Raw genomic sequence first — 22,662 nt, 5'->3', positions numbered from 1 at the left:
TATAAGTGCTCCAGGGCAGCGCCGGCACAGCACCGCCACCTACTGGCACCGATAATATAATACATCCATGACTGGCACTGACACGACACGACCCAGGACCATTACCGGTATTAGTTCATTACTGCAGCAGGACCATTCCTACTGTACTTGTAACATGTAACACAGGTTGCCTTCATTAATTGTTGGATTGAATGAAATTATATAATTTTATTCAAATGCAAGCCGAGACGCAAATAATTACAACAAATTAGAAAAGATACATCAACAGCAATTTGTCTCAATAGTTCATGCAAAAAAGGGGGGAAATGTAAATACAATTAAGCATTGTGGTTTTAATACATATATAAGGCAGTTAAAGGCACACAGCTTAGATAATTAATAAAGACAAGTCAGTTTTGCTAAAGTTTTGACATCTTTTGCTTTCTATTATACTTTGCAATATTACTGCATAAAACAAATCAGATTTGCAAGATTAAAAAAGGCATTTCTAAAATTATTGGCAAGTTGAGTTACTGCACAAATGCATACAAAACAATCATAAGGGGTCCAAAGTGTAAAGCAATACCATAATTGATGCATTTACATTGATCACATTCCATAAAATGAAGATATCCTTTTATATTTTCCCCTTTGCATACATCTTTTGAATTTAAAAAAAGACTGACTTTAATTCAAACAGCGGCAACAGATGCATAAAAGGTGAACCCTTGTTAAAATACAAAGATTCATATCCTTGTACCTAAGCACTCTCTTTGCACCCAACATTATAATCCATACATACTTGACATGGAATGCGCAATGTACTTCATCACAGGACAATGAGGGGAACACACTTCCCAACTTGACATAAACAGGGACACACTTGACATGCCAACAGCACCAATTGTGTTGTATTCATTGTATTACATATTATATACTATTATAAATGTATTAATCTATTAAAACATGTTAATTCCCCAGAGTCAAGAGTTAATAAGTGGATAAATTCTTATAGAACTGCTATAAAGTATAGACTAGAGAAAGCCAGTTCTATAATACGAGAAATATAGATGTTTGTTTATGTTCAGTCCAGGTTAAACAAGATGCATGATTTAAAAATGGTAGTAGTGGCGAGGTGGCTGGATGGGAGGCTCTTTAGCTCCAGACATCTTGTGAGTAGCGTCCCTTGGTCATCAGTTTTTTAATGTAATCGGTTGCTTGAGTGCGTGTCATGTCTCCAAATTCTTCTGCAATCTCATAGAAGGCCGTCAGCACGTCTCGAGCCATGTTTCTTGCATCACTAAAAGACAAAACAGGCATTAACTCACTGTATGCTGTAGAGTTTCAGTTTGGAGTACTGGGCTGGTGACATATACGCGTTTAAGAGTAAATATCCCTCACTGTTTTTGCTCTGTTCTGTTCTGTCAAGGTTTAAAATGCGAAAGAAATAAAAATAAAGTTATATTAATAATGGTGATAATAATGACAATAATAATTACCATTGCGTTTGTTATAATTATTGTAATGATTCTAATAATTATTATTAGTACGAGTTCAAATTGATGACCGTATTAACCAGAATATAAACATATGAAAGTAACAATAGACAATAAAACAATAGAAATGATTAAGAAATACACATTTACCCGCAGACATAGATGTGAGCATTGTCTGTATGAACCAACTTCCAAAGGTTCTCTTTATTCTTCGTGATGAGGTGTTGAACATAGACCTTTCAGTTAAAAAAAAAAAAAAAAAAAAAAAGATTCATTCAAAATGGTCAAAAAAAAACGGCTTGGTGTAATAAAGTGTTATTTGTGCAGAAGAGTTAAAATGCACACCTTATGCTCCTGATCTCTGGAAAAGGCAACATGCAGCTGTGTTAGAGCTCCACTCTGCTCGGCTCCTTCTAGCTCCTCTTGATAAATGTAATCTTCATCTTTGTGTCTGCAACCGAAATACATCAACGTCTCCCCAATTTCTTTCCCTGTAAAAAAGAAAAAAAATATTGTTTGTGTTGGTAAATATAAGATGAACCTAGATTTGCTGGGACAAGGGCTCGTGCCACTAGATAAACATGAAGAAAATGATCTTATTTCAATAGTGTCAGGAAACAAAACTGACTGTCATGTGCTGGTACATTACTAGTTCCAAAAAGCAGTGTTTGAAAGTGTTTCCAAAAATGAAAGCAAATGAAAAGAAATTGTGAGGCCAAAATAGAACCAATTTTTAAAATGTCATGTAACAATCTGTCTTGTTCTTGTGGAGCTAATCTTGTGTCATGAAAGGAAAAAACTGTAGCGGCTGCGCTCTTTATGCTAGGGCTGTTAATCATCCGCCAAGAGAGCAGAACACACATGTGTAGTGCGGCTCTGCACTCTGGACCCGAACCCGGCCCCACCAGACAACAGAGCAGGCAAATTCAGGCCCCACCTGAATTTCAAATGGAACCCTTACCACACGAGGATCTAATGTATGATTTAATATAAAAACAAACCTTGCTGTTTGAGCCAGCCTCGCTCCTGAATGAAGCCCATAAATGGTGCAATTCCTGTGCCAGGTCCAATCATGATGACTGGGTTTGTGGGTTTGAATGGCAGGCGGAACTGTGACTTGCGGATGAACATGGGGACAGTAGACTTGATGCCATTGTCAGTGAGCTTGTTCTTCAGCCAGTTTGTGGCAACGCCCTTGTTGGTTCGGTCAGTCTTTGTCTTGTACTCCACCACCACGGCACAGATGTGAATGTGGTTGGGGTGAACCTACAAAGAGGCACAATAGATCAACTGCGAAACACAATGTACTTTAACATTAAAAACACTTTTCTTTTGCAAATAAAACTAAAGGTAAACAAATACAGTAATAACAAGGTATCTTATCTTATACTTTATTTACTTAAGTCATTCTCTGTATTTCACCCCTCATCCTCATTTAACCGGTGCCGCTGGGACAACCTGCACTAGTCTCCAGATCTAGAGCTAAGCTTGGTCAGAACCACCTTTGATGAAGGGTTTTAACTATTGAGCATATTTTGGGTTGATGAGGGAAACGAGAGGAAACCCAGACACGGGGAAATATGCAAACTTTACACAGAGGCCAAAAGGCTCAGCAGTTGAACCTGAAGTCTTCTTGCTGAGTGCTAACTACTCTGCCACTGAGCAGCAATTATAGATGTAATTACCTTAGAGGAAGATGCAATGGAGTAGTAACGAGCTTGTAGACGAGGTAACAGCTCACACAAGTGGTCAATGGGAGGTCTTAAAGATGGAATATCTTCCAAAACGGCCAAAATATTTCGACTGGCATCCAGCACCCAATCATGGTAAAGAGCCTGTCAAGAGACAGTTATTTGGTCACAATGTAGTACTAATGAGCAGTATATTTAACTGAAAAAACAATGCTTTCTTTTCTAATTTTACTAACCTTGCCATCAGGGGAGGAGGAAGCCATCTTGCGCATGTTTTCTTGGTCTTTTGGGTCGGAGGCATATTGTGCCAACTCATAAAGAACATTGGTGCGAGGCGGGTTTGTAATGTCCAGGTAGTGAGTTAGAGCAGTGCGATAAGTAGTGGGACAAGGGAATGGGTGCTTCTTGTTAGATTCCTCTGAAAAAACAAAAGATAAATCCTCTCTTAAAGCAAGACACTGCAGCTGCTGGATATGAAATGTCATGTAATCGTGTAATGTTTTCATGTATAAAGAGTCAAAATTACACATATTTGGGACAAATCTGAAAAACTGATAGAGCCAGATTTAAATTTCTTGTTTAATTTTGTCATATTATTTCATGTAAAAAATTCTTAGGCAAAATGCATACAAATTCAAATTTCACTTCATTATTTGGTGTCAAAACTGTAAAACTATAATAAATCCTTCAGTAAATCTATCAAATTCTGTTAAATACAAGACTGTTTGATCTTTCAGTTCCTATTTAAGAAAATGCATCTTGAGAAAACTTCACTATGTCCCATAAAATCATCAACCGACTGTGAAAGAAGCAAAATTCCACTTCGGGCATGTTTTTGATGACTTGGCTAAAAGTCAGATTTGAATTTCCTTGAAAACCCAGATTGGGGCAAAGATTGGGTCAAAGATTGGGTCTGCTGTCCGCATAAAATAAGGTTGTGTGCCAGGGACCGGTCATTTCTTTGTGTTTACATTATATGAGGAGGCAATGTCCTGTTATTTAGTGCTTTCAATGACAGCGTACCATCAAGGTTGTTCAGAGAGATAACCACGTCAAGGTCAGTGCCAAGGACCTGCCCAAGTTTGTTCACTAATGCGGAATCATTGGTGGGGAAAACTGCAACATGGTCTCCTGATTCGTATCTGAAAGGAAATCCATAGAGCAGACCTTTAGAATCTGGTTATAGAACCTACAACATGCAGCCAGTGACACGTACCTGATCTTGGAGCCTGTTATGTCCAGTTCAAGGTGCATTAGGTGTCTTTCTCCGCCTTTGTTAAGTTTGCGATTCACAGTGACTGGTGCGAGGAAGGGGTTTTTCGAATCAAAAGGCCTGTAAACAGGAAAATGTACAATAGAATAAACCAAAACGGAACCAAAGTGATAAAATAGACTAAAGTACTCACGGCTTCTGATTCTCAAAACTCTTCAGGCGGCCAATTTCTCCGCTGTACACCTTGTTCGAGTTGATGTCGGTGTGTTCCTTTAGCTCATATTGCCTAATGCTGTTTGAAAGAACAGCATGCCATAATTAAGATCCAGGTTCAGATAAAAAAAAAGACTCATTGAGCAAAAGTTAACATACGAAACAAAGTAAGTCATAGAGGAATAGTAACAAACCTTGAGTCATCTCCTAAAGCTTCCACACCAAAGTGCTCACAAACAGCCGGCCAAAACTGTTCTCTCCACGAAACAAAATCTTCCTCCAGGCTAAAAGACCAGAAGAACATTTAGATCTGTGTAGATACTTGTAAGACTTGTTTTGTCATATGTTAAAAAAAAAAAAAAAAAAAAAAACTCACTTTCCATCATCATCTCCCAAACCCAGGTCAAAGATGCGCTTGGCCCCCAGCTCTCCAAGTCTTTTGTCAACATACTTGCCCATTGCGTTGTAGTGTTCGTAAGTCTTATTTCCCAGGGCAAATACCTATAAACGGGGCAAAAGAAGAACGGATGGAAAGTTGACTACAAGAAGCCATTCAAAATAAACTCTAAAGACTTTACAACCAAGTCCAGGTTAGACATTTTCCCACAGTCATATTCTTTATTAGAATGAGGTCAGGGACACAGCACAGCAACAATGACCCATAAAGTCTGGCCTCAACAGCACCCAAAGTATTTCCTTTCATGTACAGTCACTACACAGAGTGTACATCAGGACAACAAACAAGAACATTGACATGATGTAACAAAACAAACAAAGTGCAAAAGAAGGACTTCTAATTTACACAAATTAAGCAGAGAAAACAAACGCTTGGAGAGACATATTAGGTCATCGTATACGTAATTAATATCCCTTTTTTTTAAGCATATCTCAATTGCATACATTTACAGCTCACACAATCTGTTCAAAGAAGATTACGATAATCAATAAATCATTTTAATCAAAGTCACCAGTCATTGCTGCCCTTTAAAACTCATAGCTCAAGCTTTTTACTTCTGTATTATTTACAACTTAGTTAAGCCTACAGAGGATTATCAGAAAGAGAAAAACTGTTGAATAGACTTCATGCTAAATCAACCCCCTTCATTCTGCACAATAAACATGCTCTGTACAGTCAGAAGTAGTTTCATATCTAAACATTTTTAAGTTTGCGTGTGCGTCCACTGCTCTCTCACACACTGCGTCGCCATGGGGAAAAAGGGAGGGACTAAGAGAGGCTGCTGCTTTTGTATCCGAAGAGATATTGGATACAACTGCTATTTTTAAACAAGCGCAGAGCTACAGGTAGATTAGATATAAAGAGCTCTAGCCATAACTTTAACAGATGAAACTACATTTAGGCTGCTCCAAGACGCAATTTGTGGGTCTAATTAAGTGACAAAGGATCGCTAAATTGACAGCTTTAGTTTGTCCTTTCTTTGGAAATAGTCATGAGGGAGAGGTGTGAAAAGCCGTTAAAGATGTCCGCTATGCATCAATTTTGCCATTTTTCACCTGAATGAATCTTGGGAATTTGATTTATTGCCTAGCCATATTTTAACGAGACAAACAACAATTTAAAATCAGGAATATGTTAAAACTGCCAGTAAATGTTCAAATGAAGATCAAAAATATTACTTCATACCATTCCATCGTTTGGAAGATTCCTCTAGAGACATTTCTGTTCATTTATTTTAGCTGTAATTTTAATAGACGATACACTTGATATTCCAATTTTTCACATCTCTAGAACAATTGCGATATTATCCATTTGTCCGTCTCCAACTTCTCAGTCTGAATAATAAAACAATTCTACTTCTACTTCAGTAAATTGTCTATTTCACTCCAAAGGTTGAAAATATTTTTAGCAGATGTTAGATCTCTGGCATTGTGCAACTTTAAATTGGAGATCTATTTTCGCTCGTTGAACTTGGACTATTGAAACGATGAAGAGAATAAAACAGCGCGTGTGCAGTATGAATCAAGAACTCAACCCTCCAAGTGCAGGCAGTGGGAAAAACATGACGTTTCCTTAGAACTCACCGTGTAGTTCAGTCCAGACATGTCCTCGTCATCATTTTCCTGGAGCCAGTCATAAAAGTCCTGTGCGTTGTCAGTGGGGTCTCCTTCCCCATACGTGGCCATGCAGAAAATGGCCAGCGAGTTGGAGATCTCAGACAGACGAGACAGCTCACCCTACATTACAGAAGAACACCAAATCAGCCTCTATCACCTTATTTAGAGGCATTCAAGAAACCATTTATTATTGACCACGGGAAAAGCATTCAGTGAGTCAGTGCTCTGCAATAGCAACGTACAGTTTCACACTGTAGTGCAAACATTTCCAGCTTCTGTCCTCGTCCCAAGCTAAAAAGTCAGTCAGCTCTGTAGTTTTCCATGTTACTTCGCTAAAACAACGGTCAAATACCAGGTCATATTCCTCTGGATCGGCTGCCATTCCTTTCATGCCGTAGCGCTGGGCATCTTTGGACAGTCTGTTGGCAAATTCCTCCGCCGTGCCGGTCTGGGAGCCGTAGAACACAATGATGTTCTTGCCCTGGTGAACATATAAACAAGAGGCATGATGCAGAGGATGGGTCGCCGGTGTCTCGTGTCCCCGTGCTTCGTGAAACCCAGCACAGGCATAAGTGCATTGTGGCATCTCAACTATTTGCTGCAAAACCACATGATTGGAAACAAAAGCCTTTTCCCGAGTCTGGCAGGAAAAGGAGTTTTGAAGAAGCGTGTGCCTCTGTCTGAATTCTCAACCAAGAAATCAGTAGATGTGTTCTGAAGCGCTTCGGTTTATTCAATCTTTTCTTTGTTTTTAACAACCTCAGAATTATGTTAAACTAACTGGAGATTAAGAATAGAAGTGAAATGAATTATAAGCCATTTCTATTGGACCTGAGGTTGTTCTTGTTTGACTCATAACCACAGAAACATTGTACAAAAGGTGTATAAACATGAGCCTTCTGAATGCGAAAAATATGGAGTTAATTAAATCTAAGAAAGTGAAGAACTTGACTGAAATAACTTTAGATATTTACTAAATGGAAAAACATTAACTCTAGTTTGAGGGACAAATGGGACAATTACTTAAGAGAAGATATTAAAGACTTTTTACTGTTATTTACCATGTGCAAATGTACAGACTTGACCATGCTGGAAAACATTTCATAACCACAAAAAGAACAAAAGCCTGTTAATGCACAATTACCGTTTTCTTCATCTTTTCAATGAAACTCGTCTCTCTTGTAGTGGGTGTCCTAAAATGGAAACGGAATTATTTAAGGCAATTTATTAGGGTGACTATATTATAGACATTGGTGTTCACTCTTATTGTACTTTAAATTCATTCATCACCTAATTTAATTTCCTTTTGTCGACTTGTTCAGAGAATGTCAGGAAGCAATTAATGCAAGTGTGGAGATCAAAACCGCTTCAAACACATGTGAATAATGGAGTGTGAGCAGGACTACATGGGTAATGTTTGCACCGGGATAGAGAGAACATCAAACACAAAACCAAGGCACAACACTTTATGCCGCGATTAAGGTCTTTTTGTAAACATGCACAATGTAAAAGTGTCCAAGCAGTTTGACCCCGAGCTTAAAACATTCCTGACAGCTTTAACAGGATCTGTCAACAAGGATTCTGTGCATCATCAGGAAGAGGAAGTTACTACAGGTCACATGCTTTGGACTGAGATCAAATAAAGTCCAGAGACACATACAAATGAGGAGATTTACATGTTTTATAGATTTGGGTATTTTAGTTTAGCTTTTTGACTTCATATCATATTTTGCATGTAAACAAAGACCAGTGAACGGCGCTTTAGAGCTCAACGGAAACAGGACATTTTCCAACTCAATTCCAACAGATATAGTTGATAAGTAAATATAAATCTCTGCCTCTTGTCACAGTCACCAGCTCAACACAATCCGTATAAAGTAGTAAATAAGGCAGAATTTTCACAAAGCTTTTGGCACAGAAAAGGGTGTAGAAGCAGCAAACCTTTACTGACCTCTCGGGAGCATCTGGCAGCGGGAACACACAGCCCATGACATACAGCCCTGTTGCTCAAACTGCCACTAGCAGCACAGCTAACCCACGCCAGCAGCCGTCACGCTCACAGTGACAGCTAATGACAGTTGACAATGCACCACGATGGAAGCATAAGCAAGTCCACAGCGCCCCAGCTTTGCCTACTTGTGTCCCAAAAGCACCAGCGTAATGTGAAGTCTGCCTCTTCCTGTGCCGCTCTGAAGCCAGCGCACGGAGCTCTCGGCACCGCAGCCTACAAGCCCGGGCTGTGTCTGGCAGGGGCGACGGACACAATGGTGGGAAGCTGACTTTCCCATAAAACGTAGGCGAGCAGCAGCCCCACACTTTGGAGTCACACACACTGAAACACTCAGGAGTTGAAAATGCCTTCCTCTTCATCCCGCCCCTTTTCCTCTCTGCTCTGAAAGGTGTTAGCAACCAAAAAGTATCCAAGATCCATCGTATGAGAACGGGTGCAAGTCATCGGAGCAACTTTTGTGTGGCACAATGAACAAGGAGAAGCGGTGAATGGCAGTGGTTTTCTGATGTCCCCTGCCCCCATCTCGGTGGAGGAGAGGGGAATGTCATTGCTATGGCAACCTCATTTATCATAAAAGGATTCCATTTGTGACACAGCCCCTGCTCTGAAGGCAGCTCAGCCCGCGCTCACACGGACTCACACAGAGCAAGATGAAAAACACAGGAGTGCAGCGAGAAGAATGAAAAAAAAGTAACTTTGCCAGGAAGAAAGGAGTGCTTGTCTTTTGACACAACTTTCCACGGTTGGAGCAAACTCACAAAAGGCTTGGCTCTCCTCCTCAACTCTCCAAGGAACTTTCAAAATGAGTTCAGAGCCAAAAAAGCAACAAAAAAGGAACAGGAAAGACACAAAGACTACGCCCCCTCGCAGTTAGATAATAACTTAAAAGGGGAGGGGAAAGCAGCCATGAAATAATGCTGTTCTATACTTTTCCCCAGTAGCCCCACCCACTCCACTTCTGGGGGAAAACATGGCCTTCCCGCTGCTTCCCATTTGCGGACGAAAGCTTTGCGTGTCCACAACCATCCCAAGCTCTTGTAAGCGTGTCAATTTGAGAGAAAGAAGGAGCGAGCGAGAGAAAGACCAGGGTAATTGGTGTCCACAAACACACACACACACAAACACACACACACAAAAAAAACACCACTCCAGCGGTCCACTGATAAGGGGCCGGCCGAGGGGAGGATCCAGGGTCAAAGGCAGACTGGAAGTGTTTAGGAGCAACTGTGCAAAAGAGCAACAGGGATCAGGGAAAACAAAGGTCGCATCTAGTGGAACATTGACAAGAACACGGCTGTGCCCTCTCACACACCGGCATTCTAGTGACTGTCGGTACTGCAGGTTTTAGGGACTGCTTTTTTTTTTTTTTTTTTTTTTTTTAAACAAGCGCTACAGGTAGATTAGTGACGCCTTAGGTTGCTCCACTCCCTAATGTGTGCTCAAGTGACAACAAAAACTTGTACCGGAGCTGTACATTTTTGCTCAATTCCATGTAATGACTTTTCCTCATCCATTTAAACGATGCTTTACTTTTTATTGCTCATATTTATTACAGCGTAACCACTTTCACAGAACAGCTAATAATTGAAGTTTACAGACGTTATTAACTCTATATTTGAATGATTACTCACATTGTGTCGAGTTTCTTGAATTCGGGGATGGGCTCGGGCTTCTTGCGGGACATGAACCAGTAGATGACCAGGCCGACCACCAGAGAGAAGAGGAAGATGTCCAGGTTGCTGAACAATGGCTCTTCTTCGGCCATCGCCGCTTCAGTGTGGCCAACACTCTCGGCATCGATGTCCCCCATGATGACACACTGCAGTCAGATGGAGACAAAATAGTACATTATCTACAGTAATGTTCTTTTTCTCATAAACTACTAAGGTGGAAAAGGTTGTACATTAGTGAAGAGAGAAGTTCAAATAAAACTCTTTCATAATAATTGGAATTGCTAAAGAGTTTTCTTTTGTCAAGTCAGAATATTGAGATGTCGTCTTTCTGTCTTACACGTTGAGCGCTAAATTAAATACAACTACGCAGATCTTGCAGTCTATAACTTCCCCCCGTACTTTATAAACACAACAGGGTCTGTGTCAAAAATTGCCGCAAACAATGGTAGTTTTTGTACTTACAGCAGACCCAAAAGAAAAACTAATCTAATCGGTAGTTGACGATAAACTAGAATACCAATTTTATACAAAGTGAAAATCCCCCCTATTCCCTCCCACTATGAACACAAGACATCTAGTTCCCAATAAAAAAAGCAAACTAATGATCCATGTGGGTTTTATCGTAATAACTTGGTGCATAGTGTTTGTGATTGTTTGAAGACAATATGGGCCGATGTGTTAGTAATGTTAGTAAGCCTGTCGTGTGGTACACAGAGCACTCATGACAACTGTATTCTCACAAGAGCCATTAACCGCTAATCCGAGGTAATATGAAACCCAGGGGAAAGATGTAGACGGCAATATCCCATTCAAAGACTTATCTGTAAAACCTCTGACATAAGGTACCGGTAGAGCCACAATCTTATGAAACGCTCCCTATAGCCCAGTGTTTGATGCCGTGTTTATTCAGTATGTCAAAGAGGTATTAACGCTGCATTATCTGGGAAGAAGCTTTATCAATAAATCAAATCAGGAGCAGATTATGTCATATGGGGTGGAAGACAGTTCATTAGTTCCACGCAACTATGAGTCATGTGTGTTCTCGCAATTTAAACAGCTCTTTACTTGTATGTACTTGAGGTGTTTTTTTTTTTTGAGTACATCAAGTCCATTTCAACTAGACTCAAACCGTTATACTTTACACCCGCTGCTTGAACTGGAGATTGACCTGAGCCCCCTCCAGAGCTGCAGCCCCCACAAATACATGCTAAACATTTATTCAAGCATTTCATTCAGACAACTAATCAAAATGAACCAATATAAGCGGGGTGTCATTTGAGTCAAGAGTTAATTTTGTGAGTTTTACAACTTGATTAGCAGAGAGACTGTAATTGATGACGTGCACCCATGACCCTCAGGAGCCCCCCCAGGAGCCCCGGGCCCCCAAAGTTGGGAACCACACTGGTTATTCCACTGGGCCGTGGTGCATCATTAGAAGTGGCTAAAGAGTGATGAGTGGTTTGTGAAATTGCATAAAGACATTTTGAGAGACACACATGTTACAAAACCGTGGCTCATCGGTTAGACTGAGGCACTTGCGTAAACACATTTCATAAGCTTCAACATGACTCGTGACAAGTGCAGTCCATATTTATGATCTAAACTGTTACGATCTGTGATTTAAGGACTGCCATACGCTACTTGAATGTTGAAAGTTAAGTAACGAGTCGTGTTGGCGTCTTACCTCCGGCTCTCCTCTCCGTGTCAGACCTGAGCTCTGAACACACAATGCGGAAGGAAACTTTACGCCATGAAGGACAAAACCAACTGGTGCGCGCGCGCGGGGGGGACAGGACGTGATGACGTAATGACGTGATGACACCGAATAATAAGCACTTTTCCCTCTAAATATCAACGAGTGACAGATCTGAAATAATACGAATACATTTGACTGCGGTCTCTGTATGTTTAAGTTGGCACGTGGCTAGTTGAGCCCGTGTATAAAAGTATTACCAAATGTCAACGTGCACATATAACCTGGAGTCATGCCTGGAGTATAACAAATATATGCTGAGAAGGTACAGCACGTGATACAGCGGCGTAAAGGTCATGGTTATGTAATCCAGTGTCTGACATGGATCTATTGGGATCGTGTGCTCCCGAGTTTACAGGAGGTAATTTTCCTCATGCCAGGGACACTATAAGAAAGTACACGTCTTTTACTTTTGCTATTAATTGAGAAAACACAAAATATTTGGACCAAATATTCTAAATTAAAATCCTATAAATTAAAACCAAATATATCACTTTGTATTAAAATGGCCCTTAAATTAGATTTTTATTTAAAAAAAAATAAAAATATTTGGATTCAAGGCTGCACTCCTTACTTGGCAAATCTTTCATTCATTTTTTCCACGAGAATATGACACTTGTTTAAATGGTTGTACCAGTACAGCATAGGGATGAATGTAGAGCTGAAACTCATTTAATATACTTATTTTTGTGTTTAGTTCATTTATACTGACAAAAAATTGTCATCAACTCATGTGTGTCGTAGAGAAAGAAGGAAATGCAAAATACCTGGCTTTATAAACATTTTTTATGATAGCTGATTCAGCAAATATACATTGTATAATATATGCAGCAAATGTCGACAAAGTGACACACATGAGATAACAAATGCTTAGATTTTGTAATACATTTTTACTGACACTTTGCCTTTTGCTTTCTGCTCTTTATCTTCTGACGAACCACAGCAACAGTGGTTAAGAAGTTCCCCAAGAACAAAACGAGGAAGCAAAGTCCACACAACAAGACCTGGAATTGATAAAAACATAATTATCCACTGAGATGACTTTTTGATAAAGTAAATACTGGTTCAAACCAAAACTGTGTGAACTCCAGTGAACCCAGTGTGGCCTGCACTGACCTGTCCTTCTTTACAATCTGGGAGCTGGGCCATGTTGAAGAGAGAAACGCTATTGAAGAGTTGCCAGAACTGAAACAACAACGTAAAAAAGCATAAGAGTGGATGAAGAAAAAAGAAGAAAAGACTCAAATGAATCACAAACATTTTATTATGCTCAGTCATTTCTCTGCATTTTTCTAATCATGATTCAGCAATGCTTCGTGTAACCATGACTAAAACATTTTAAAGCAAAAAAAGTCAATGCTTTTACTCACATGACCAAAAAACAGGAAGGGCAAAAGAAAAGTCAGTCCTTTCCACATCCAGGACTGAAACCCCTCTGTGACGAAACACAGATACGTGTTTATGCTTCACCATTGTCGTGACTAATATCATTTACAGACATACATTTATCAGCTCCTATGGCTATAATCTGTGTTCTTACCCACAGTCAAATCCATGTTGTGTCTTTCTCCCAGGGCCCTCAGTCGGTACAGGCATCCGCTCTGATAATAGCACTGCAGACACTGAACAAAGCCTGGAAGGGTCAAAAGAAACACTTCAAACATCTTCAATGACTTCTGCTTGAATTGTAAAGTTTCCCACAGCTTACTTTGATACAAGCAGTAAGCAAGAAACTGGTTCCTAAAAACCTTGTAGAGTTTGCCATCTGCCCTTTTGGGGAAGAAAACAAAAAGTTTGATGAATTCATTCGTGATAGTGTTGTTATTTAACATATATAATTGTCTTTTACCATGTTAGCATGACTCCAGACAGAAACGCTGATATGTAGTGATGGAAAACCCACCAGCCTTTAATTCTGTGAGTACAAATATAACTTATTATTTGTGTGATTTGGTGTTATGTTATCTCTTAATATGAGGAGCGCAGACATTTGGAAAGGCATAAAATCTCAATAATAATGACTCATAAGGGGAAGTTCAATACAGTTTACCTTTCCCTGGTATTGCGTTTATATTTGAAAACACAGTATTTCAAATTATTCATGAACTACAAATAAACCAACGCTGCAAACTCAAAATGTTATAACGAAATTACACTGTTTTGGTCTTACCTGGAACCATTGGTGATGAGGATGCTTTCCCTGATAGTTAATGTGCAATAATACCACACCAACAAGAAGTTTAGGATGGCATCCACAAACCTGATGCCAGATGGAGGAATGTGTCAGTCATAATGCGCATTGTGAATTTAAAAAAATGAAGTTGTTTCTGTAAAATGACCTGTAGCTGACAAAGAAATAACATGTGAAGGAGAGCAGCAGCATGAGGACCGTGAGGCACAGCTTGAACCTCTCATACTCATCTTTGTAGGCAAACCTGTCAAATCAGTGTTATTATTACACAAGCGGCATGATAATAATGGAGAGTATGTTGCAGAATAATGTAGAACTCTGTAATAACTTGGAAAATTTACTGTCATATTCACGTGCAATTACTGTCGTACTCGCATGCAATAATGTCACATTCATGTGCATATAACTGATGAAAATAGTGTTTATTTTACCATCACTATTACCATTATTTTGTCTTACGCTAGCTGTTTTTATTTGATTTTATTTTTATCTTTATTTATTTTTCTCCTCCATTCCTTATTAGGAAGTTAGAGGTTTTGTTTATAATAGTTTTGTTTATAAGAGTTCTTCTATTAAGAGTGTTTTTTAAACTTCCTATGAGTTATCTGTCCTTTTCCTCTGTATCTACCTGCGTTGCAACAATGAAATTTCCCCATGTGTGGACAATAGAGGAATATCTTATCTTATCTTAAAAACAGAGTCCAGATCATACAACTGCATTTTTTCTACAATTGAGCATATTTACTTACTTTGACTGTTTGCTGAAGAGAGTGGTATTGACACTCCCAAGAACCAGACTGAGATAAAGGCTGTAAAAATGTGTTATTCTTTAATTATTTGCAGTTTGTCCAAATTAACATATAACATGTATAGACTCACAAATTCCTTTGCTTACCCATTTTTCTTAGGAAGGAAAGACTCCATTTCAAAGAAGACATTTGGCCGTGTTTTAATTTGGTCTTTTATGTCATCCACTGTTTTGGAGTCTTCTAGTGATAACCAACCGCAACATCTATTGTATAAAAATCACACTTTTAAGTCTGTTGACCACATCACAGGGACAAGGGGTCTAAGACAAGCTCAACGAGAACCTTTTCACTTGGTGGGACAAATCGTTGAGTCTTTTACGGTGACAAGAAATTGTTGAAGAACAATTTTTTTGCAGCTTTGAAATTTCATCCAATTTTTGCAGGTATAATTTGTGCGTTTCCTGAAAAAGCAGAGTAAAAACAAAGACATCGAAGTCACTGTATTGAAGCAAGGCCCATAACCTTTGTGAGACTTACCTGAAGGTGCTGGAATTCCTCCTCTAAACTTGCCCATTCCTTCAGCACATTTGACAGGCTCTGAGACATTTCTGGAAATAGTTTTGAAAGTAACGTGTCTTAAAGCACAGAAAACATGCACACACCTTGTATTATGTAGTTCGAAATGTGTGTGAAACTTCAAGAGTTTATTGAACATGAACTTTGACTGATATTTTGGACATTGCTCTTCTCTTCTGATAAATACTTTGTTCTTGTTCATTAGCTGTGACTCTGAAACGCCATGTGTGTTTGTTTTTGTGAGTAAGTGAGTGAGTGTGTGTGTGTGTGTGTGTGTGTGTGTGTTTGTTTCTTTTCTTTTTCTTTTAAGTGATAGACAACTTCAAAATAGTTGCAGGTAATCACTTTTTTCAATGTTTTAGACTCGTGCAGCGCTACAACCTATAGCGCCATCTGGTGGACATGTTAATTATCAGCTCACAAAGTAGCATGCTTCATATATATTATTTAGTATACTTAAAATATCCTTATTGGGGCATATTTACCCAAGCATACACATAGAACAATGTAAGTTTATTTGTAAGTATACTTACTTCTTGGGACTAAATTGGGCTGGGGTACCCATTATTTGTAAATTCTGTTTCTACTTCAGAAAGTGCATTGTAAAATATCAAGAAGATAAGAATTTAGCATAGATCGTTAGAATGATCTTTAGTCCCTTATGTTACACCCACTCTTATTACGAAGTTTAATTTTCTTTACTCTTTATTGGCATGGCACTTGTGAGACTACCAAAGAAGGGAGATGAATCACCAAGAGTAAAGTCTGGAGAATAAAGTCTAAAGTATAACTACAGTGTGTGGCGGTAATGTAAAACTTGGATACCAATCGCCATAAAACATAAAAGAAGAATATGAAGGTCCATTCAGTGGGTAGAAGACAATAGAGTTGTTGAAGAGGCCCTTATATGTTCTGACTCGTTTGCCTCATTAACTACTATTCAAGCTTTTTCATCACAGAGCCGACCAGACTTATCTATGAAATATATTACATCTTGTTTCAACTTGCTTGTCACCAAATTCAGGTCAAATGTACGTGGGTCCCTGCTCATAAGTGAGATGGCTGCTAAGCAGGCTCTAAAGGAAGAGAGATTTTTTTTTTAAAGTGGTCCTCAGTAAATCAGAGGTGAAAGCTATTATCCAAACTCAAATTGTAACAGAGTGGTTTCCTGAGCAGCCAGTCCCAACACGTATTGACAGAGCACTTTACAAAACCTGCATTTGAACATAATGTGGGAGGGACTGGGATGAAGGTGCAAAAGAAGGTAGGGAAGGTGAAAACCCTGGGGATGAGTAGGAGAGAGCAGGTGGCTATTGCAAGATTAAGGATGGGACACACTTGGTTGAATAAAACTTTAACGTTATTGGGAAAACACCCATCAGGATTGTGTGAGAGTGGAGACAGTGGAACATGTGATGAAGTGATGAAAAGAGGGAGATATTTCAGCGGGATTTTGTCAGGAGCAGAGAGGGAGTGTTTATTTTAAGTAATATATTGAAGAGCACAAGTGTTGGCCTCATTATATTATTATAAAATATAAGGCCTTATTAAATTAATTAATGGAGACAGAACTGTTAAAGCGGACTTGAAGAAGATGGGAATGTAGAAAGTGTACGTCACACTCCAGCCCAGCAGGTGGCGGAAATGCGCGTTAACAGTGGTTGTCATCCCCAAAAAAACACACGAAGAAGAATGCGGTCCACTACAGTCCATGGTCACAGCTGAGAGCACAGCATCCTTCAGATCCAGAGCTGTCTGCTTGTGGAGAGATTATATTATATTCACGTTTCCCTGATTGATCAACGAGAGAAGATACATAACATTAACACTAAGGTAAGCAGCTACAATTATGATATGATCCAGTAAATCTAAGCGGTTTAGAAGTATGCATGTTCCATCAAAGATAAGCTTTTGATATCATATTCTATTGTTCAGTCTATTTGTTCAGTATGTTCTTGCTGCCAAAACCGGGACTAGACCTCCCTGTGTGTGGTTCAGTGTTGAAGAATGAATAAATGAGACATAAACTCAAACACAATGGCTAAACCTCAACAATCCTCTGATCCAGTGTATATGGTGTTACAGAGTTTTCTACAAAAGACGGATATTCTTTCTTTAAGTGTTCATAGGTCTATTTTTACCTCTCATTCTTTGTGATCAGTGTCCATTCTTTGCCTCATTGTGATTCTAGTTTTGGGGAAATGTGTGCTGCTCTCTACGTCCTGTCCACTGTCACTGGTTATGTGCTCACCTCTGCACTTCTTCTGAAATGCCCCAACCTCTTGCACCGGAGGAAACGAGAACTTTTCCTCAGCCGGCACATCTCCCATCGAGGAGGTTTGTTCTAGTCTAGTACTATTGATCTGTAATATAGGCTCCAATGTAACGATTTGTTCTTTCATCAAAGGAGCCGGGGAAAATCTTGAAAACACCATGGCAGCTTTTAAGCAGTAAGTATGTGCTTCTGTGGTTTTAACATGTGTTTGTTCCTATGATTGGTAGAAGAGGCCTGTCATCGGATCGCCATCGTGTTTAGATTGTGACATAGCCTTGTGGTTTTGTGTGATTAGTTAAAGCTCTGGTTTATCATATATTAAACATGTCAAATTGAAAAACAAAAATAATCAGGCTCAATAGATAACAACTTATCATCTTCCAAAAGCAGCTACACTAAAATAAGACAACATGGATTATATACCGTACTTTCACATTGCATTTGTACGCAGTGCTGTGGATGCTGGCACAGACATGCTGGAGTTGGATTGTCACCTGACTAAAGATGAACAGGTCATAGTGTCACATGATGCAAACCTTCGGAGGGTTACGGGGATCGATGCCTACATCTCTGATTTGGCATATAACGTAAGTATTTATGTTATTATAATGTCCTAAATTATAATTAGAAAGTATACAAACATGTACTTTTTGTCTACAATATTTGACCAAGTTAAATAAATATTCATTACGTAAGCTTTTCTTACACCTTGTATCAACATTGTGTTCAACATTTCATACTCAGGAAAGACATGTCACAAGTCACACAATGACACTGCAGTTTAGAAGTTTGCATGTCTTTCAACTACCACACATGGGCAATGAAAAGGGTGAACCTGCTGTACTGTTTATAGGCCACAGAGAGCACAAAGGGCATTGTTATCTATTCAGACTAACACGCAGAAATACACTCATAACACAAACGCTATTCTTAGACTTAGAAAGACTTTATTGATCCACAAGGGAAATTACTGGGATGGATTTCCCCTTGTGTTTACCTCTGTTTTTGTTCAGGAGCTGCCACCATATCTCTGCAGACTGGATGTTACATTTCAAAGAGGTGAGAAGGCCGTTTACATGAGATTGTCTTAATCCTGTATTTATTCAGGTTGGTCTCTTGAGACTTAATGTTTCATTTTTATCTGAATCAATCTCGATTTTATCAAAAGCTTGTGATGGTGTGGACCATTTTTTGCTTCTTGACAAACTCCATGCATTAGGTCTAGATACAAATGCAATTTAATTGGTCAACTCATATCTTCACAATAGATCTCAGTATGTTGTCACTTATGGTGTTAAATCTATAACTGACAAATGGGTACCTCAGGGTTCCACTCTAGCGCCTCTTATTTAAAATGTTTATCATTGATCTTCCACAAGTTATTTCAAACAGTTTGATAAATATTTATGTGGATGATACTGGAATTTATACCTCTGATCTTACATTGGTACAAAATATGCTGCAACTTGATTTTAATTTGGTCCAGAAATGGCTTCGTAATAATCGGTTAATATCAAACATGACAAAATCCTGCTGCATGTTTTCTGGAACACACCATAATCTGCTATACTCCCCTGACATTCATATCCAAACCAGTGATGGGTCTATCTTTGGCTAGACCCTGAACTTAATTTTAAAACACATTGTATAATTTAAAGAAAATATGCCAGTCCTCTAACTGTCAGAAGAAGATAAGATAAGATAAGATAATCCTTTATTGAAGAATTACTCAATTAGTTTTACCCATCCATCCCATTATTGACTATGCTGGTACAATTGATTAAAATACAGATAACATAATGTAGCTCAGACTACTAAATGGACTCTTCAACTCTATTTTGTAGATTTATTCTTACATTTCCATATTAAACTCACCATTGTATTTTATTTGAAAAACTCATTTGTTTACACAATTGTTTACAACTATGCAATAGACGTCAACTGCATTATATTCAGTTAATTTGAATTATATCTATGTTTATTCTATCTCAAACTATTTGTAGTTTCAGTAACTTGAACATGTTTGCGTAGAAGCACTCACTGTCTCACTTTTTCTGTCCCGTGAATCTGAAAAGAAGTTAGACGCAGATTATTCCAGTACAAAGGCGCTTCTGACTGGAACATCTTACCTACAGTACATCCTCAAAATCGTATTTAAGTCTGTTCAGTTTACAACATTAACTACAACATCTTGCTTATTCTTTTAGTTCAGTTTTTACATTCTAATATTGCTGAACATTTTATTATCTGCTGTGATGATACAAGTTTTTGTTTATTGACAGTGCTAGGAAGTAACTCACAGATAATATCTCTTTGCAGTGTGTATTATGTGTATTATATATCATAGACAATGTTTTAAAAATTGTGTCCAGATGATTGCCTTTGGAGCTTTCTTTTCTGCAATGGATAACTCCTGGACTGTTGAGGAATTACTATTGTTAACTCTTTGTTACTAAATGTAGTCTGGTCGGAGGGAGAGGTTTCAATGAGACCAAATCTGTCTCCGAGTTGTGTATATGGTCTGTTGTATTCTAGGTAAATACTGTACATTTTTGTTTTTTCAGATTGTTGTTGTGCAGGCGGAGACGATAAAAGGATCCCTCTTCTTCGAGATGTTTTTGACGCCTTTCCCAATACTCCAGTTAACGTTGACATCAAGACTAACAACGACATTCTCATCAAGAAGGTGATTGTGTTTTGTGATTCATCTGTGTCGTTGTGGCTGAACAAACCACTTGTTTAGTATCGTGAGAATAATGTGATTCAAAATGTGACTTGCAGGTTTCTGAGCTTGTGAGGAAGTATGACAGAGAGGATCTAACTGTTTGGGGAAATGCCAGGAACCAAGTTGTTAAAAAGTGTTACAAAGAGGTACATTTATACAAACATTTCCAAAACTAAATAATTAAAAAGAATGCTGATTGGTTGGTCTGTTTGTGCTGTGTTTTGCAGAACCCGCGTATCCCAGTGTTGTTTAGTTTGCCTAGAGTATTGCAGCTGTTGGGGCTCTTTTACACAGGCCTTCTACCTTTTGTTCCACTCAAAGAACAGTTCCTGGAGATCCCCATGCCTTCCATTCTCACCAAGTAAGTTCTCAAATTTGATAAGAGTTACACAAACCTATCGATAAAACTGGATACTGTTCCATGTTACTTTTAAGTAGGCCAGGGGTGAGAGTCCGAACACGCCTAAAGACATTCTTGTATTCACTTGTTCCGTATAATGTGTTACAAGCACATTTAAGAGAGAGAGTTCTGCTGTAGGCATGGTATGAAAGATTTTAATCAGACTTGTTCACCGGATTGAGATGTAATACAGATCATAACAAGCCAGAACCTTTCCAGTGTTCGGTTTTATATAGTACTGTTGGTAGAATAGAATAAATGAATCTGTTCTGGTAGGTAATTTTCAATGCTGTTGGTAGCTATTTTTAAATAAATAAAATAAAACGAACAATGCTTTACTTTAAACACCAGTATATGTATAGTATAGTCTCATATTTGCTTCCTGAATGAGCAGCACCTGGTCTTACACTCTACAAGCACTGCTGACTCATCCCTCACTGTTTGTTAATCAAATATCTAGTAATATTGACTGATTTTACAAACGTTAATATTGGCATGTTAAATTGTTCAGGATTAAGGATCCTAGTGCCTTAACACGAAGTCAGAGATTTATCATCTGGTTAGCTGATACGTGAGTAAACAGAATTACCTGTATTTTGTATTGCTCTGCATGCATTTTTACAATATTATTTTTAATGTTACTTACCAGGCTTTTTAATATCTTCTGCTTCCACTAATATCGCCTCTTCTCTTTTAGCTTGCTGATGAGAAAAGCCCTGTTTAATCACTTAACCGCAAGAGGAATACAGGTACACCACATGTTTTTCATTGCTACGACAAGACTGTTGACATTGATGTGCTGCTATAATGAGGTGTTTGTAGTCAACTGGGATTAAAATATTCCTTGTATCAGTTTTAACTCTCGGAATAACAGTGTTTGTTTAACTTTTGTCCAACCTGCTTTGAACTGCGTCATGCTGAAAATGTTCAAGGCTCTTAACATGTTCAAAAATAGGCCACAGCGTTCAAAAGTTAACCTAAGTCTCATGTGTGTTGTGTCTCTGGTTTCAGGTGTACATCTGGGTGCTGAATGATGAGGAGGATTTTCGGAGGGCATTTGACTTGGGAGCCACAGGGGTGATGACAGATTTTCCCACACGGCTTAGAGACTTTATGGACAAGAATGGCATTTCAAAGTCTGACTGACCTGTTGCCAGAAGCTGCCTCAAAGCCGCACACCACTGATTATCCTTCAAACTGTCTGACATACCAGATGCAGGGCATTTGTCCTGCATTCATTCTAGCCACTTTATGCACACACACAAATGCAGAGGGTATTACTTTCTCTTCACAAAATAAAAGAAAAAGAAGTGTTTATCCAATACTTATTATTTTGTTTGTTAAGGTGTCAGTATTGAAGTGAACTGCCGCGTGTCCTGTCTGCATTTTGTCTGCCTTGTATACATTTTTCTTTGATTTAATAAAAAAAAAAGAAACCAACATTTGCACACAATTAATAATTTGTTTGTAATAATGTGTCATTATGTATTGTTGTTGTTGTTTTATGGCGGTTGGCATCCAAGTGTTGCATTATAGCTGACTCCCAAAAATTAAAAAAAAACATCTAGCTTTATATATTTTATTCACTTATGATTGGATGTACTGATTGAATGTAAAAATGTGCTTTATATTTGGGAAAACCTG

The 22,662-nt window shown here is 38.6% G+C and overlaps 3 protein-coding genes across 4 annotated transcripts; 1 reads left to right on the top strand and 2 right to left on the bottom strand.

Annotated features, from left to right (window-relative positions):
* Positions 1 to 312: 312 nt before the first annotated feature.
* Positions 313 to 12,165, bottom strand: porb (P450 (cytochrome) oxidoreductase b). Of its 2 annotated transcripts, XM_072461812.1 has the most exons (16): positions 12,034 to 12,165; positions 10,308 to 10,495; positions 7,810 to 7,858; positions 7,018 to 7,146; positions 6,633 to 6,785; positions 4,969 to 5,093; positions 4,787 to 4,876; positions 4,573 to 4,671; positions 4,383 to 4,499; positions 4,190 to 4,308; positions 3,403 to 3,584; positions 3,161 to 3,310; positions 2,477 to 2,741; positions 1,821 to 1,966; positions 1,626 to 1,711; positions 313 to 1,279 (listed from the first exon to the last, which is right to left on the bottom strand). In XM_072461812.1, exons 2-16 carry the CDS (start codon positions 10,484 to 10,486, stop codon positions 1,135 to 1,137), a joined length of 2,034 nt encoding a protein of 677 aa, XP_072317913.1. In that variant the 5' UTR covers positions 10,487 to 10,495; positions 12,034 to 12,165; the 3' UTR covers positions 313 to 1,134. The 2 variants fall into 2 exon arrangements, with proteins under 2 accessions (XP_072317913.1, XP_072317912.1); XM_072461811.1 differs by lacking the exons at positions 10,308 to 10,495; positions 12,034 to 12,165 and adding an exon at positions 8,617 to 9,094.
* A 705-nt stretch (positions 12,166 to 12,870) lies between these two features.
* Positions 12,871 to 15,736, bottom strand: LOC140370687 (transmembrane protein 120A-A-like). Its single transcript, XM_072457892.1, has 12 exons — positions 15,580 to 15,736; positions 15,385 to 15,503; positions 15,189 to 15,305; positions 15,043 to 15,102; positions 14,442 to 14,537; positions 14,273 to 14,362; positions 13,952 to 14,017; positions 13,811 to 13,872; positions 13,643 to 13,735; positions 13,473 to 13,537; positions 13,219 to 13,287; positions 12,871 to 13,106 (listed from the first exon to the last, which is right to left on the bottom strand). The coding sequence occupies exons 1-12, from the start codon at positions 15,646 to 15,648 to the stop codon at positions 12,993 to 12,995; spliced, it is 1,020 nt and encodes a 339-aa protein (XP_072313993.1). The 5' UTR covers positions 15,649 to 15,736; the 3' UTR covers positions 12,871 to 12,992.
* Positions 15,737 to 17,314: 1,578 nt separating this feature from the next.
* gdpd1 (glycerophosphodiester phosphodiesterase domain containing 1) lies at positions 17,315 to 22,464 on the top strand. The gene is made up of 11 exons (XM_072461807.1): positions 17,315 to 17,451; positions 17,810 to 17,955; positions 18,026 to 18,068; positions 18,345 to 18,480; positions 18,907 to 18,952; positions 20,458 to 20,579; positions 20,675 to 20,764; positions 20,846 to 20,979; positions 21,530 to 21,589; positions 21,716 to 21,767; positions 22,030 to 22,464. Exons 2-11 carry the CDS (start codon positions 17,820 to 17,822, stop codon positions 22,162 to 22,164), a joined length of 954 nt encoding a protein of 317 aa, XP_072317908.1. The 5' UTR covers positions 17,315 to 17,451; positions 17,810 to 17,819; the 3' UTR covers positions 22,165 to 22,464.
* The last annotated feature ends 198 nt before the right edge of the window (positions 22,465 to 22,662 follow it).

This window comes from Eucyclogobius newberryi, unplaced genomic scaffold (assembly GCF_026437365.1).
Source record: "Eucyclogobius newberryi isolate DKJ021-1_F unplaced genomic scaffold, fEucNew1.0.hap1 SCAF_10, whole genome shotgun sequence".
NCBI classification, from domain to species: domain Eukaryota; kingdom Metazoa; phylum Chordata; class Actinopteri; order Gobiiformes; family Gobiidae; genus Eucyclogobius; species Eucyclogobius newberryi.
Note: the sequence above shows the minus strand (reverse complement) of the source record. Positions and strands in the feature narration are given on the sequence as shown.

Bases quoted from the DNA above. Each gene is read 5' to 3' on its own strand.
- porb (XM_072461812.1), bottom strand. From the start codon at position 10,486: ATGGGGGACATCGATGCCGAGAGTGTTGGCCACACTGAAGCGGCGATG. The intron at 3,585-4,189 runs GTACGCTGTCAT...TTGTTTTTTCAG, and splicing joins CTCTCTGAACAACCTTGATG to AGGAATCTAACAAGAAGCAC. The intron at 1,967-2,476 runs GTTTGTTTTTAT...TCTTTTTTACAG, and splicing joins AGGCTGGCTCAAACAGCAAG to GGAAAGAAATTGGGGAGACG.
- LOC140370687 (XM_072457892.1), bottom strand. From the start codon at position 15,648: ATGTCTCAGAGCCTGTCAAATGTGCTGAAGGAATGGGCAAGTTTAGAG. The intron at 15,103-15,188 runs GTAAGCAAAGGA...ACATTTTTACAG, and splicing joins TTCCTTCCTAAGAAAAATGG to CCTTTATCTCAGTCTGGTTC. The intron at 13,107-13,218 runs GTCAGTGCAGGC...TATCAATTCCAG, and splicing joins CAGATTGTAAAGAAGGACAG to GTCTTGTTGTGTGGACTTTG.
- gdpd1 (XM_072461807.1), top strand. From the start codon at position 17,820: ATGTGTGCTGCTCTCTACGTCCTGTCCACTGTCACTGGTTATGTGCTC. The intron at 18,481-18,906 runs GTAAGTATTTAT...GTTTTTGTTCAG, and splicing joins TCTCTGATTTGGCATATAAC to GAGCTGCCACCATATCTCTG. The intron at 21,768-22,029 runs GTACACCACATG...CTCTGGTTTCAG, and splicing joins TAACCGCAAGAGGAATACAG to GTGTACATCTGGGTGCTGAA.